The sequence below is a fragment of the Gymnoscopelus microlampas genome (genome assembly GCF_963454915.1).
Source record: "Gymnoscopelus microlampas genome assembly, chromosome: 19".
NCBI lineage: Eukaryota > Metazoa > Chordata > Actinopteri > Myctophiformes > Myctophidae > Gymnoscopelus > Gymnoscopelus microlampas.
In genome coordinates, this window is record NC_139956.1 from 8076548 (window position 1) to 8090831 (window position 14284).

The 14284-nt window shown below is 40.1% G+C and overlaps 2 protein-coding genes across 2 annotated transcripts in view; both read right to left on the reverse strand.

Annotated features, from left to right (window-relative positions):
• LOC311034710 (E3 ubiquitin-protein ligase TRIM47-like) overlaps positions 1-6527 on the reverse strand; it is a 73957-nt gene extending 67430 nt beyond the window's left edge. Inside the window, exon 1 of the mRNA XM_084042669.1 lies at positions 6479-6527. The gene's annotated coding sequence lies outside the window, so the exon portion shown is untranslated. The remainder of the gene's footprint in view (positions 1-6478) is intronic.
• On the reverse strand, positions 1318-6471 carry LOC311034708 (tripartite motif-containing protein 16-like). Its single transcript, XM_084042667.1, has 7 exons — positions 6200-6471; positions 4963-5337; positions 4231-4326; positions 3633-3866; positions 2931-3090; positions 2002-2052; positions 1318-1851 (listed from the first exon to the last, which is right to left on the reverse strand). Exons 1-7 carry the CDS (start codon positions 6437-6439, stop codon positions 1337-1339), a joined length of 1671 nt encoding a protein of 556 aa, XP_083898793.1. The 5' UTR covers positions 6440-6471; the 3' UTR covers positions 1318-1336.
• Positions 6528-14284: the final 7757 nt, after the last annotated feature.

Here is a 14284-nt window from a genome sequence, read left to right on the forward strand (position 1 = left end):
TCAATGCCCCCAGTACCCCAATGGAAACAAGACCGCAAGGACTTTTGTGGTGTTATCCTTTTAGACAAAGTGTTTGACTGTACTCGCGCTGTTTACCTTTCTGTCCACTAAAATGTTCAGTATTGAAAATGGGAAGTACGTTAAAGTAAAAATGCCTCCGAAAAGTACTTAGTTGGTTTACACCACTGGTCTATTGTACTATTGAGGAAGTGATGTGAACTTGAAAACTGTTGTTCTATTTTGCTGAAGAAGTTCTAATAAACTGACTGAAGAAAAGAGACAGTTCATTCATCATTGTACAACGGGAAAATAAGTAATAAATGATACAAAGTCCAGTTGTAATCCAAAGTTAATGACTCATTAACCCATGATATGTCATGTCAATGATGTCATTCATTGATTTGTGTGTGGAAATATTTAATTATTATCATTACTTTTACACACATATTTTTTATAAATGATTAAATCGAATAATCGTTGACACACAATACCCTATTGACACATTGAGGAGTAAGACATTACACCAGTGGTTCTCAAACTTTTCAGGCCGCGACCTCCCAGAATAATCCTATTTGAACTGGGGACCCCCCAAAATAATATTTGAACTGGGGACCCCCCAAAAATCATAATTGAACTGGGGACCCCCCAAAATAATATTTGAACTGGGGAACCCTGAAATGAATCATATTTGAACAGGGGACCACCCACCCTGACAAGCACTTGGAATTGCAGGAGTGGAAGCATTACATTTAGTGTAACTCCATTAATATTGTGAAAATAGCAGATCTACAAGCTCACAACGCCTTGCAGCTATTTTCACATTTTCTGTCTCTAAGTCAAGTAATATTTGGCCAATGTTTGACCAGTTTTTATAGTATAGTTTGTTGATTACTTTTGACGCAGTAATGCCATGTTTTATTATTATTTTTTAGAGGTATTCAATAGGTCTTAAAAGTCCATAAATAGTCACTTTAGAAATGTGCAGATACCCTGTATACACTATACATACTGTATGTTGTTTACTGTTGAGTGAGAAAACAATGTTGCATTAAGCATCATCATTTGGGGACCTCCTGGGGGTCCACACCCACAGTTTGAGAACCACTACATTTTGTTGAACCATGAATCTACACAGACTGACAGAGGGCTCTGTAGTAATATCAACAAGATAACAGGGCATACTGTATAATGATTGTCTGCAGCAGGCTTATTAAAGAAATGCAATGAGCGGAACACAATGGATTGATTGATCATCATGGTGTAGTATACTGTACACATCATTCTTACACAAGCTTTAGCTTTCAACTGAATATCATCATCAGTATTCTTAACATGTCTACCATGTCTTACACAGCTCTGCTGTATCTCCATATCCCCATCCAACCGATATCCCTGGATAGAGAGGTTGTGTGAACGTGGTTTGAACTGTGTGTAGGAGGGTCATTGTGTCAGAAACACTGTAGAAGGACAGAGTACCTGCCTTGTGGTCCAGGTACACCCCCACTCTGGAGGAGAGAGGCCCTGACACTTTAGTGTGAACATTGTTGTGTTTGAAACTGTAGTTTTTATCAATGCACAGTAAACACCAGGATTTATCATTGTTTCCAAAGAGGGTTTGTCTGCTGATGTCTTTATAACAGACTGCTATACAAACCCCTCTACCACTCCACTCTACTTCCCAGTAACAACGTTCAGACAGACCCTCTGTACACATCACCTGATAGGTAGTAAATCTCTCTGCATGATCAGGGTAAGGTTGTTGTTGGTGTGTTAAAGTCATCTTCCTCTTCTCCTCTGACAGGGAGAGACGTTTGTTTATTGTGTTCATGTCCAGAGACAGAGGAGAGGAATCTGTGAGAACACACGACAAAAGAGAAATCAAAACTCATGAACCTTATTGTGTTTAGAGTTAGTCTCTCAGATCAAACTCATTAGAGCTTTAAATAACAACATATCAGAATGAAACTTCAACGTTCAGAACCTGCATCAACATGGACTCACAGTGTAAAAAGTCCTTTCTGGTCTGAGGCTCCGCTGGATGTAAAACATCAACTGGAGACACAAGAAAACAGTAAAGGTCATCATGACATTGTAAAGGATTTCTATGTCCACACAAAGGGTCAAATCCAATAGACTTTACTGCTGACTTCAGGCATGTAAAACACACAGCGTGAGCCTACAGGAGGTCACAACATACGACTGACGTAAAAGACAACAGACCTGCTTTACGGCAGTGTCGTAACGTAGCTCTCTTAAAGGCACAGTCACATATATAGCATATATGACAGACATCATACTGAAGAATGGATTCAACTGAAGTTCCAAGGGTTTTGTCAAAAAGTTCAAGCTATTATAGCATGATAGTAATCATTGCTATTATATAGTGTTTGTTCAGCAACAGCTGTCTCTCCAGCTCTTCAGTAAAACAGCTAGAAAATACATTTTCAGGTGGGTTTCACATTTCATCCAATCAGGAGAGAGAACTCCTGATTCTATTATATTTAGAGAGAACAAAAATATAATAGTAATGATAATAATAATTTTAAAAAATGGTAAATGGTGCATTTACATACTGTAGCGGGTGACATGAAACACAGGTCACACTAATTTATTGCCCCCCATACTACAGGCTTTAGTAGCCTTCCCAGACATACTTCCACCTGTACAAACTGTTTCAACACTTAGAAATGTACTGTACAGTATAGGGGCCGGTTAAAACACAATAAAGACATTTAAATCTATCCCTGATCTTTCCTTTGAGGAATATTCTTGCTTAAATTCTTCAATGTTTCTGTTCAATCTGACAGACAGCCAACCTGTGTACCATCAGTCTGCTCCAGTTCAAATATCTCCAGTTGCCTTCTGACTTCATCAATCCATGTTTACTATGATGGCTGGTTAGAAAAACAAAAAACACATTTAAATCTCACCTCTCTTTGATATCTCTGGCCAAGTTGTCTTCAGGATGTTGTCTAGTTGGTCTCTCAGACCAGACACCACATCAATCACATCTGTGAAGGACCTCACAGGACAGATGACCACACTGGGTGAGACTGGAGATCCACTGGAACTGGAGAGAGACTGGAAACTCTGGAGAGAGACGAGTAAACCAGTATAGACAGAGATAGATTAGAATATTGATCACAATTGGTGGAGTTGAGCTGATGTCCTTGTTGTTCAACCAGCACACACTACGAACACAAATTGTACCGGGCAGATATTGAATAATGTTATACTTTCAAAATATTTTACAAAACAGTGGAAGAAGCCAATCTACAAGCTCAGAAGCTGATCTTGTAGATCTTCTATTTTTTGAAAATGTTTACAATTATGACAATTGTAGAAAATAATTGTGTGTGATGATCTCAAATAATTGTGATTAGGCCATTATGTAATAATTGTGACAAGCTTAATTCTGACATTGTTATTGTGGTCTGTACAACTACTGTATACTAGAACTATATTAGTATTAGTAACTACCAGCATTAATAATGTCATGTCATGCCATGTTATGTAATATACTATGATGTAATGGAATGTAATATAATATGACATGATGGAATGAGATGAAATATGAAGCTGATTTCTCCTAAATGAGTCAAAACCAAACAGTAAAATGCCATGTGTGGAACCTGAATGAAAGTGATGATGTCATCAGTGTTGGACAGCTCCTCCAGGTCAGCATGTCTCCTCTCCAGCTGCTCCATGTGGTCCTCCAGCTGCCTCAGGAGAGCCTCAGTCTGAGCCACTGCAGTCTGCTGCTGATCTCTGATCAGTTCTTTAAGCTCACTGCGTCTTCTCTCAATGGAGACCATCATCTCACTGAAGATCCTGTCACTGTCCTCCACTGCTGCCTCTGCAGAGCTCTGCTTCACACACACACACACACACACGCACGCACGCACGCACACGCACACGCACTTATTGTGTTATCCTTGACATGAAAAGGTTTTGAGCACCACTGATATAGCAATATACGTTTTTCAGAAAGACATTTTTAGAATCGGCCTCAGGAAATCAGCTACAGTATTTGAAAATAGCCTTTCTACACTAATCTTATACGTGGGTTGCTGGCATAAAATATGTTCAAATGGGGGTCTGCAGCCAAATACATATTAATTGGTTTAAGAACCACTGCTTTAATGCTTCTGATGACACAAGGCACTGTCTCATCCATATAGCATCACAGTAAACACAAGAACAAGAACTATTATCATAATATCAGCTCACGTTCAGGGCCTCCAGGACCTGTCTCAGGTCTTTCAGCTCCTTCTTTTTCTCCTGGATCTTCTGCTGGACTTCCTCCTGAATTGTCACCAGCTGTTTCTGCAAGAAACAGGAAGAGACCGTTTGGCTTGAAAACAAAGCACATTTTCAAGTCAGGATACCAATTCTATCCAATCAGGAGAGAGAGAGAACTCATACAGGATACATGGTAAAAACAAGTTAAATTGGAGACAGTTTAGTTTGGATCCACAAATCCTCTTAACCCATTTAGACCTGGAACACCTATACGTTATACCTTTCAGCTGCGAACACCTCTGTGTGTGGTTGTTGCTATATACATTAAATAGCAATATTATTATTATTTTTTTGAATTAAAAAAAATAGTTTTTCAGAAAACTTAGGTCAGGATTTATAAGGCATTCATAGAATCGGCCTCAGGTCTAAATGGGTATCAACTGTGTAACCTCTCCAAAATACACCTTTGCAGGGATGAGATATCAATATTAAGCCCCTGCATATTGCCCCTTCTTAATGGTGAAATATGATTCATGAAAAGTTATCAAAATGATCAATGTTTTATTTTCATTGGGTTCATTGGGTGTACTTCATCCTTTAATACTTTTTATTGTACAACACCCTGGTTTGTGCTTTTAATGTCTCTGACATGGTTATTTAGCTTCTATCTTTAAAACGTGATCTATCTTATGATTTGTCTTCAAGTGATCGTGGGCCAACCTGTTTCTCTGTCTTCTCTGCAGCAGCTGACACCGTGTCATGGCCCTTATGTTCATCCATGGTGCACTGATAGCAGATACACTGGCGGTCTGTGCGACAGAACACCTCCATCAGCTTGTCATGACTGGAGCACATCTTCTCCTGCAGTTTGTTGGTGGCTGGGACCAGCTTGTGCTTCTTCCAAGTAGGAACATTGTAGTGAGGCTGGAGGTGAGTCTCACAGTAAGAGGCCAGACACGCCAGACAAGACATGAGAGCTTTGTGACGTCTGGCTCCGGTGCAGAAATCACAGGCCACGTCTGCTGGACCGGCGTACAGCAGAGCAGCAGAGACAGAAGACTGCTGACCTCCTGTACTGCTCAGCTTCATCACAACCTGGAAGTAAAGACAAGAGGAGGGGAGGTCACTCACTGATGACAAATACAACACAGTCATTGTGAGGTTCATGGTGATAAACACAGTGAGAAATTACAGGTAAGTTCATCTAGTAAGATCATTGTAACATTATCTGAAAACTGGTTCTGAACTTTTGCATTTACAATGTAAACGTTTAGCAGACACTCTTCACCACTAGAATCCTATGAATCTGCGATTATGTTTGCCTACAATGAATGACATGGCAACAATAGGGACGCTAGAGTTTAATGATTAACCAGTGACTAACACAGTCAAAGATCAGAGTAAATTACCCTAGTCAACAAAATGACACAATAATGTAAGTACTTTAGACTGTAAAGAAACTAAGATACCATCAAACCTAGCATCTGTTTAAACCAGTGGTTCTCAAACTTTTTCCATGTCAAGGACCCCCAAATTAATGTATGCATTTGGCAAATTTTGCCCACCCATACAAGATTTATGTTGTTAAAATGTTTTTAAAATATTGCATATCATTGCATTGTGAGCTTGTAGATCGTCAATTTTCAAATAGCTGATGTATAGGGTTACAGTGGTTAAACAGACTGTGATGCTCTATTAACACATTTTGTTCGGGTCCCCCTGGACTCCTCTCATGGACCCCTGAGGGTCCCCAGACCCCACTTTGAGAACCACTGGTCTAACATGCTATCTAAATGGTATTCTTAGTATTTGTGGACATTATCAACATACATAACATAATGTGTAGTAAGTAACCAACATATAGTATAACTACCATCTATCACAATAGTCAACAAGGAGTTTTGTGCAGCAGAACATGTAGTTTAATGTGTGGTTGTAACTTGTAAGGTCATCTCACCTCAGCCAGCAAGGTGTTCTTCCACAGAACAGGTCTGGGACTGAAGCTCTCTCTGCACTGGGGACAGCTGTAGACTCCAGTCTCCTCATACTGGTCCCAGTAACCCTCAATACAGCTTCTACAATAACTGTGTCCACAGTGTAGAGTCACTGGTTCCTTTAGAAGGTCCAGACAGACAGGACAGCAGAACTGGTCCTGGTCCAGATCACATGTCTGTTGTTGCTGCTGTTGTTCTGCCATTTGACTGGCAACCACACTCACACTGAGAGAAAACACAACACTTTGGTTTACTCTGAAGAGAGACTGAGAGAGAAACAAACAACAGCTCTGAGTTTCATTTCTTGTGAAGAAAAGTAGGAGAGGCAAAGGGAGGGACTTCCTGGATGTTTGCAGGAGGCAGTGGTTTTAAAGAGACAGTGACGGTGTAGCACAAACAGGTTCAGCTTGTGGTTGAACGTTGTACAGCTGGACTCTCACACTACACCATCATTTCCCCTCCACGTGGAAAAGCCTGGTGGTGGTGACACTAGGTTACAAGATAATCGGGGGTATTTATTTGGAGAATGAAAATGTGTATTTTAGTGAAATATCTCAACTTTCTCACTAGTTCCACACAGACCACTTTCGCTTCACTTCTTCCAGTGGGCACACATGGTATTGAGTAGCCTGACACTCGACCTGAATTTTCATTTAGTTTCTCTCATGGATTCAGGGGCTGGGGTCAGTTGCACCACCTCACACTAAGTTCAAATTTAGCCTAGTTATAGCTTAACCCATTCAATCCAGGGACGCTTCTCTGTCTTTTTAGATTTCTTTGGCTATTCAAAAAAAGCAGATCTACAAGCTCATAGCGCGGCACTCGGTGCCGCGCTATGAGCTTGTATATCTGCTATTTTTGAATAGCCAAAGAAATCTAAAATGACACAGATACTTTCCCGGCTATGGCTTAAATGGCTTTTTAAAAAGCCATTTAAGCCATAACTAGGCTAAGTTTGAACTTAGTATGAGGTGGTGCAACTGGCCCCTGGAGCGTTAAGAGTTTAACACTCAGGATTACAAAGACATGACCGGGCCAATCAGTGACTGCGTTTCAACTGCTGTCCGTACGACAGTGAAAAGCAGCCCCCTGATTGGCCCGCTCATTTTCTGATTTCTCATACTCTCTGCCTATGGGCCGAAGTCCAGACTGATACCATGGAGGAACGTGTGAGTGAATCCACATCATCAGTCTGTCTATGCCAGGCTAGGTGAACCCGATCATAATGATAAAAAAAAACATCTGGTGGCCAATTCAGTGATGCCTTATTGCTGTTGTGTCATTGCTTGTCATCTACATTCTCTTTTCTTTTGTCCCCTCACTTCAGGTTCAGCTGGAGTTGGACCTGAAGTGTTCATGGAATTATTCATTGTGTGTTATTTCAGGAAACAAGATTAAGTTCCTACAGATTAAGTGAGAGAAATGCCAGTCAAATTGAATGATGATGAATGAATTCCATTCAGTATTGTGACCTCAGTGGACAGGACAGTGGTACAGTCGACTGGACCTTTGGTTTCACAGCTTTAACTGTCAGGGGACACATGATCTCATGGACACACATGAACATGTAACCTAGTGTTCAGTACACTTGTCATTGGAAGCAAACTGGATTTTGCTCAAATTCATCTTCTGAGTTGCATTTCATCTTATCAAGTGTAGCCTATAGTTGATACTGTTAATGTAATTGTTGTACTTTGCACACTTTTTTTTTAATAAGCATGATGCGTCTGCCATAATTTCTAGGGAATCAGTTTTTGAAATATAATCATTAGTCTAATTTGCATACATAATGTCACATTCTGAGACATTATGGTTGAATGATGGACAAAATATTCCCCCCCCCAGATTCTTTGGTTTTTATTAAGGTTTCGAGGCCAATAGGCTCGAAGCCTTATTACATCTGTAAGAGTTCATGATCTTCCGCCGGTTTTGCCAGTTCTGGCCTAACCGCGTGGTCACTTTTTATGAAATTCGGCAATATGGTAGAGGGCTATGCCAAACGGCGAAAACCTGAAACTCACAAACATTGGCCAAAGGGTGGCGCTGTAGCACTCAATTGAAAATGCCAACTTTGAACAGGTACAGCTCATGCCCTGTTTCACCTACAGCCATGAAACTTTGATACACACATGCGTCTCCTCATGCCTAACAACTTTCACTGTTTGACTTTTGACCTCTGACCTTTAGATCTCCCACCATTTCGAATTCTATGAAAAGCAGTAAAAAGCAGTAAAAAGCCTACTCCTCCTGGGATTTATGAGCAATCTGTACGAAACTGTATACACATGAACTTTGGACCAATGCCGACAGACGTAACCAAGCGGATTTTCCATAAGTGAAAACGTTAAGCTTTTATAAGCCAATGAAAATTGCAGCTTTTTTTTAATTATTCATCTGCCCCTAACACATACATGCAGACTCACATTTGTTTGACACTTTGCAATATTGTAGAGGGTCCTTCCAAGTATCACTGAAACCAATCTTACTCCAATTGGTCAAAGGGGGGCGCTATAGCAATTTTTTGAAAATGCAAACTTTAAACAGGCAAAAGTCATGCCTCGTTTGGCCGACAGCCGTTAAACCTGCTTACACATGTGCCTTGACTCATGAGGAACACATGTATCACTTTGACCAGTAAGCTCTGCCCTTAGATTGTCTGCAATTTTGAGCAGTTTGAAAAACATTTAAATCCAGGATTTCTGAGCAATTTGCATGAAACTGTGTCAAATACATGTTTGAGGCCCTTTTTCACAGGTTCAGGTGTGTTGGTTCAATAGCTTGATCGCTTAATCATCTGCCTTGAAACCATAGGGTAGCCGGTTCGAATCCCACCTCTGGTAGACTTAATTATAATTGCATTGCACACAACATGACTATATCAATGAATACATGTGCAATTGTTAAAGATGACGAGAAATGCATACTTGAAAGTAGTTATTTTCAATGTATGACGTAGTTCATTCGCGCTTTTGTTTCGTTTTGTTGGATTCTCCCTTTTCACTGTCTAAGGCTGTGTATTGGATAGCTCCACCAGTAGAGTGTGAGTCTCATGTGCCGAAGGTCCCTGGTTCGAATCCCACTTATTACAGTTCACATTTAAATTGCATTGTACAAAACATGACCCTGTTAATTCAGACAAGTGCAATGTTTAGACAATAACACGAAATGCTTTTGAGAGTAGTTTTTTTTATGTATGACATACTTTCTTGTGAAAATAGCCGATCTACAATCTCACACCTTTTTAGATAGCAACGCGTTGTGAGCTTGTAGATCGACTATTTTCCACTAGTTTCCATTCCGAAATATATTGAGCAGTTTGAAAAACATTTAAACCAAGGATTTCTGAGCAATTTGCGTGAAAGTGTGTCATGTGTGTGAACTCCCTTTTCACTAGTACAGGTCTGTTGGCCCAATGGCTTAATCATCTGCCTTGAAACCACAGGGTTCCTGGTTCGAATCCCACGTCATGTAGAATTCATTATAATTGCATTGCACACAACATGACTGTATCAATGAATGCATGTGCAATTGTTAACCAGTAAACTCCGCCCTTAGATTGTCTGCAATTTTGAGCAGTTTGAAAAACATTTAAATCCAGTATTTCTGAGCAATTTGCGTGAAAGTGTGTCATGTGTGTGAACTCCCTTTTCATCAGTTCGGGTCTGTTGGCCCAATGGCTTAATCATCTGCCTTGATACCAGAGCGTCGCCGGTTCAAATCTCACCTCATGCAGACCTCAACTCAATTGCATTACACACAACATGACTGTATCAATGAATAAACATGCAATTGTTAAATGAAACGCTTATTGAGAGTAGTTGTTTTCAATGTATGATGTACTTCATTCCCTCTTTTGTTTTGTTTTGTTTTGTTGGATTCTCCCTTCTCACTGACCAAGGCTGTGGATTGAATAGCTTGATCAATACAGTGTTAGTCTCATGTGCCAAAGGTCCACGGCTCAAACCCCACTTGTCACAGTTTACATTTAAATTGCATTATGCAAAACATGACCCTGTTAATTCAGACATGTGCACTTTGCTCTCTCTCTCTCTCTCTCTCTCTCTCTCTCTCTCTCTCTCTCTCTCTCTCTCTCTCTCTCTCTCTCTCTCTCTCTCTCTCTCTCTCTCTCTCTCTCTCTCTCTCTCTCTCTCTCTCTCTCTCTCTCTCTCTCTCTGTCACAGTCTGTCTGTCTGCCTGTCTGCCACTCTGTCACTGTCTGTCTGTCTGCCAGTCTGCCACTCTGTCACTGTCTGTCTGTCTGTCTGTCTGTCTGTCTGTCTGTCTGCCAGTCTGCCACTCTGTCACTCTGTCACTCTGTCACAGTCTGTCTGTCTGCCTGTCTGCCACTCTGTCACTGTCTGTCTGTCTGTCTGTCTGCCAGTCTGCCACTCTGTCACTGTCTGTCTGTCTGTCTGTCTGCCAGTCTGCCACTCTGTCACAGTCTGTCTGTCTGTCTGCCAGTCTGCCACTCTGTCACTGTCTGTCTGTCTGCCAGTCTGCCAGTCTGCCACAGTCTGTCTGTCTGCCAGTCTGCCAGTCTGCCACTGTCTGTCTGTCTGTCTGCCACTCTGCCACTCTGTCACAGTCTGTCTGTTTGTCTGTCTGCCACTCTGTCACAGTCTGCCAGTCTGCCAGTCTGTCACAGTCTGCCAGTCTGCCACTCTGTCACTGTCTGTCTGTCTGTCTGCCAGTCTGCCAGTCTGCCACAGTCTGTCTGTCTGCCAGTCTGCCAGTCTGCCACAGTCTGCCAGTCTGCCACTCTGTCACAGTCTGCCAGTCTGCCACTCTGTCAAAGTCTGCCAGTCTGCCAGTCTGCCACTCTGTCAAAGTCTGCCAGTCTGCCAGTCTGCCACTCTTGTCACAGTCTGCCAGTCTGCCATTATTCTCGAAACCGCTAATTGCTGCTTGCAGCTATATTTGTAATTAAAATACACTAGAAGGTAGACTGACAGACAGACAACTTATGATTAAGAAAATTAAAAAGGGAAATGGAATATAGTAAATCTCTGTTCAACAACGGAACGGTCAACACCTCATGTTCTTTCACAGCAAAGCAACAGACACTATGCAAGCATAGGCTACCGTATTCTGGAAGGAAAACAATAAACCATTAATTAAAAACACTCTCAGACCTCTTAATAGGACCTCATAATAATCACTAGCTTTCCCTTTCCAAGCCTCACTGTGTCAATCTTTTCCAGTGAGAATTGAATGTACGTATTTGTTAAACTTGTGGAATTCTAAAAACAAAACAAAACAAACAATACTGTGAATGCAAAGTTACATTATGAGATTCTGTTTCAGGTTATGTTTCACTTTGTACACAAGGGGGCAGCGTTCACCGTTCGTTTGCTTATAGTCATGCAGGATTTTGCTGTCAAAACAAATTAAACTATTTTTTTCTTGAGCAAATATCAGAGTAAAGACATAATGATTTTGTACAATATTTAGCTTGAGGACACTATCAACCCAACAGAGTAGTGTTTCATTAATCTCTTGGTTAAGGTCCACTGCTCTTAAAAAGGACTATGACATGAAAAGTACAGCTTATTATATTAATGTTTTATTGGATAAACTTAGGCTTGTTCAAGCTCACATTCAAACTATCAAAAATACTGTATTGTCGCTGTTATGCAGAAAACCTTTATCTCCATATTTCAACTTTATATGATTTTTTTTCTTAAAATAAATAATGCCCTACTTTGTGGTGTGAAACTGTTGCACAAAGGTAGTGCATTTTTTTTTACACATTTTGTTAAACATAGCAATAAATAAATCGTATTTTTGTTTAATGGCCAAAATAGGGACAGCAGAACTATTTGGAGCGTACACACATGAGAAGATATAGTCACAGGACTCCAGCTGATATTAGTATAGTTCCGACTGGAACTACAGTATACAGGAAACACTGTCGTCCAAGCAGTCTATAGGAGGAACTGAGGTTCGCCCTGTGATGTCACAGAGTAAACATTCCAAATTCAAAATAAAAACATAGAAGCACTGCCAAATCATCTTTATTTTGTCCTCGACTTCAGAGCCGGCGCGCCCTATTAGGCAGAGTAGGCAGTTGCCTAGGGCGCCACTAGGGGGGGGGGCGCAAAAAAAAAAAAAAATTTTTTTTTCAGAATCTAGGTGGCGCTGTGGCAGAAAACGGTGGCGGTGCGGGGGGGTGGGGGGGGGGAGGGGGCGCCAGGAAAAATATTGCCTAGGGCGCCAAATTACCTAGCACCGGCACTGCTCGACTTCATGAAAACAGGATTTGGGTTCAAAATCAGGGAAGTGGCCCTTTAAGTCTGTCTGTGATTTTCATCAATGTTTAACTGATGAAAAGCATTAAAGAGAACTTGTGACTAAATAAACAAAACAAAATGATACAGCAAATGTACTTAGGACTATATTCATTTTCATTCATTTTTAACCACTTACAAACCCCAGCATCCGTATTGTGGTCACAGAAAATAGCAGATCGACAAGCTCACAACGCGTCGCAGTTTCAGCGAAAGCTTTCCCCACAATAACCCAAAACAGAAAATACACTAGTATTGAGCCCTGAGGGACTCTGGTTACCCATATGGGGTTTAAGTGGTTAATAAGCATGAAATGCGTCTACCATCATTTTAAAATATGTATTTCCCAGGGAATCAGTTTCTGAAATATAATCATTAGTCTACTGTGGATGTATAATATGTCACATTCTGAGATATTATGATTGAATGATGTTTTTAGAAAAACAATCATTTTTCCCCCCAGATGTTTTGGTTTTGTAGGTCTTGACTTCACTGGACATAAAAAACTGTTTTTTTTTCTATAGGGGCCAAACTGACTTTAATAAAGTGAGTGAAGGGCCACACATAAGATTTATGTATTGAAACTTGAAACACATAGTGGTGAATTATGTTAAAACTGCATGAATTTGATAGACACGATAGACTAATTTATAATAGGGTCAAGTACTTTTTTTTCCTTTTTTTTAGCCGTCTTGTCTGTATCACTCACTTTATCAAACATATTCCCTATTTTGCATGGCGTCTTATGACTTATTTTATTTTTTATTTTGAAAAACATTTTAGAATAGCTTCACTGCAGATCAACTACCGTATTTTGTAACGTGCAGTTTTAACACTTTGCTAAATTGACCAATTTAAAGGCCTATAATCTTTCATTGTACAGTCTGTTACCAGTTCAATTATGATTATTTTTGGGGGTCACGGCCTGAACAGGTTGAGAACCACTGGGTTATAGATAAACAACAGCCTATTGACTGACTTAGTGACTATTAATTCCCCACTACATCTCAGAGGCAATTAAGGGGTATTTGAGTGATGGGATGTAGTTTTAAGATAGTCAAAGGGTCAATGCCCCCAGTACCTAGAACCCCAATGGAAACAAGACCGCAAGGACTTTTGTGGTGTTATCCTTTTAGACAAAGTGTTTGACTGTTTTTACATTTCTGTCCAATAAAATGTTCAGTATTGAAAATGGGAAGTACTACAGTGAAGTAAAAATATACCTCTGAATTGTACTTAAGTACAGTACTTGAGTACTTGTACTTAGTTAGTTTACACCACTGGTCTATTGTACTATTGAGGAAGTGATGTGAACTTGAAAACTGTTGTTCTATTTTGCTGAAGAAGTTCTAAAAACTGACTGAAGAAAAGAGACAGTTCATTCATCATTGTGCAAAGGGAAAATAAGTAATAAATGATACAAAGTCCAGTTGTAATCCAAAGTTAATGAGTCATTAACCCATGATATGTCATGTCAATGATGTCATTCATTATGAATCTATGTGTGGAATTCTCTGATGGAAAGTAATTACATGTATATAGAACATGTATTGAAGATTACTAGCAAAATTGTTTAAGTGTACAGTTAGTAAAACTAGATAAAAGCAAACATATTTACACTATGTATAATATTTAATTATTAACATTGTCCAGTGAACAATGTAGCATAGACAAAAGTTTGACTTCACACACACACACACACACACACACACACACACACACACACACACACACACACACACACACACACACACACACACA

Excerpts from the sequence above, each read along its gene's own strand:
- LOC311034708 (XM_084042667.1), bottom strand. The coding sequence starts at position 6,439 with ATGGCAGAACAACAGCAGCAACAACAGACATGTGATCTGGACCAGGAC. Across the intron at positions 4,327-4,962 it reads CAGAGAAGACAGAGAAACAG|AAACAGCTGGTGACAATTCA; the intron begins GTTGGCCCACGA and ends TGTTTCTTGCAG. Across the intron at positions 2,053-2,930 it reads GCCAGAGATATCAAAGAGAG|TTGATGTTTTACATCCAGCG; the intron begins GTGAGATTTAAA and ends TTGTGTCTCCAG.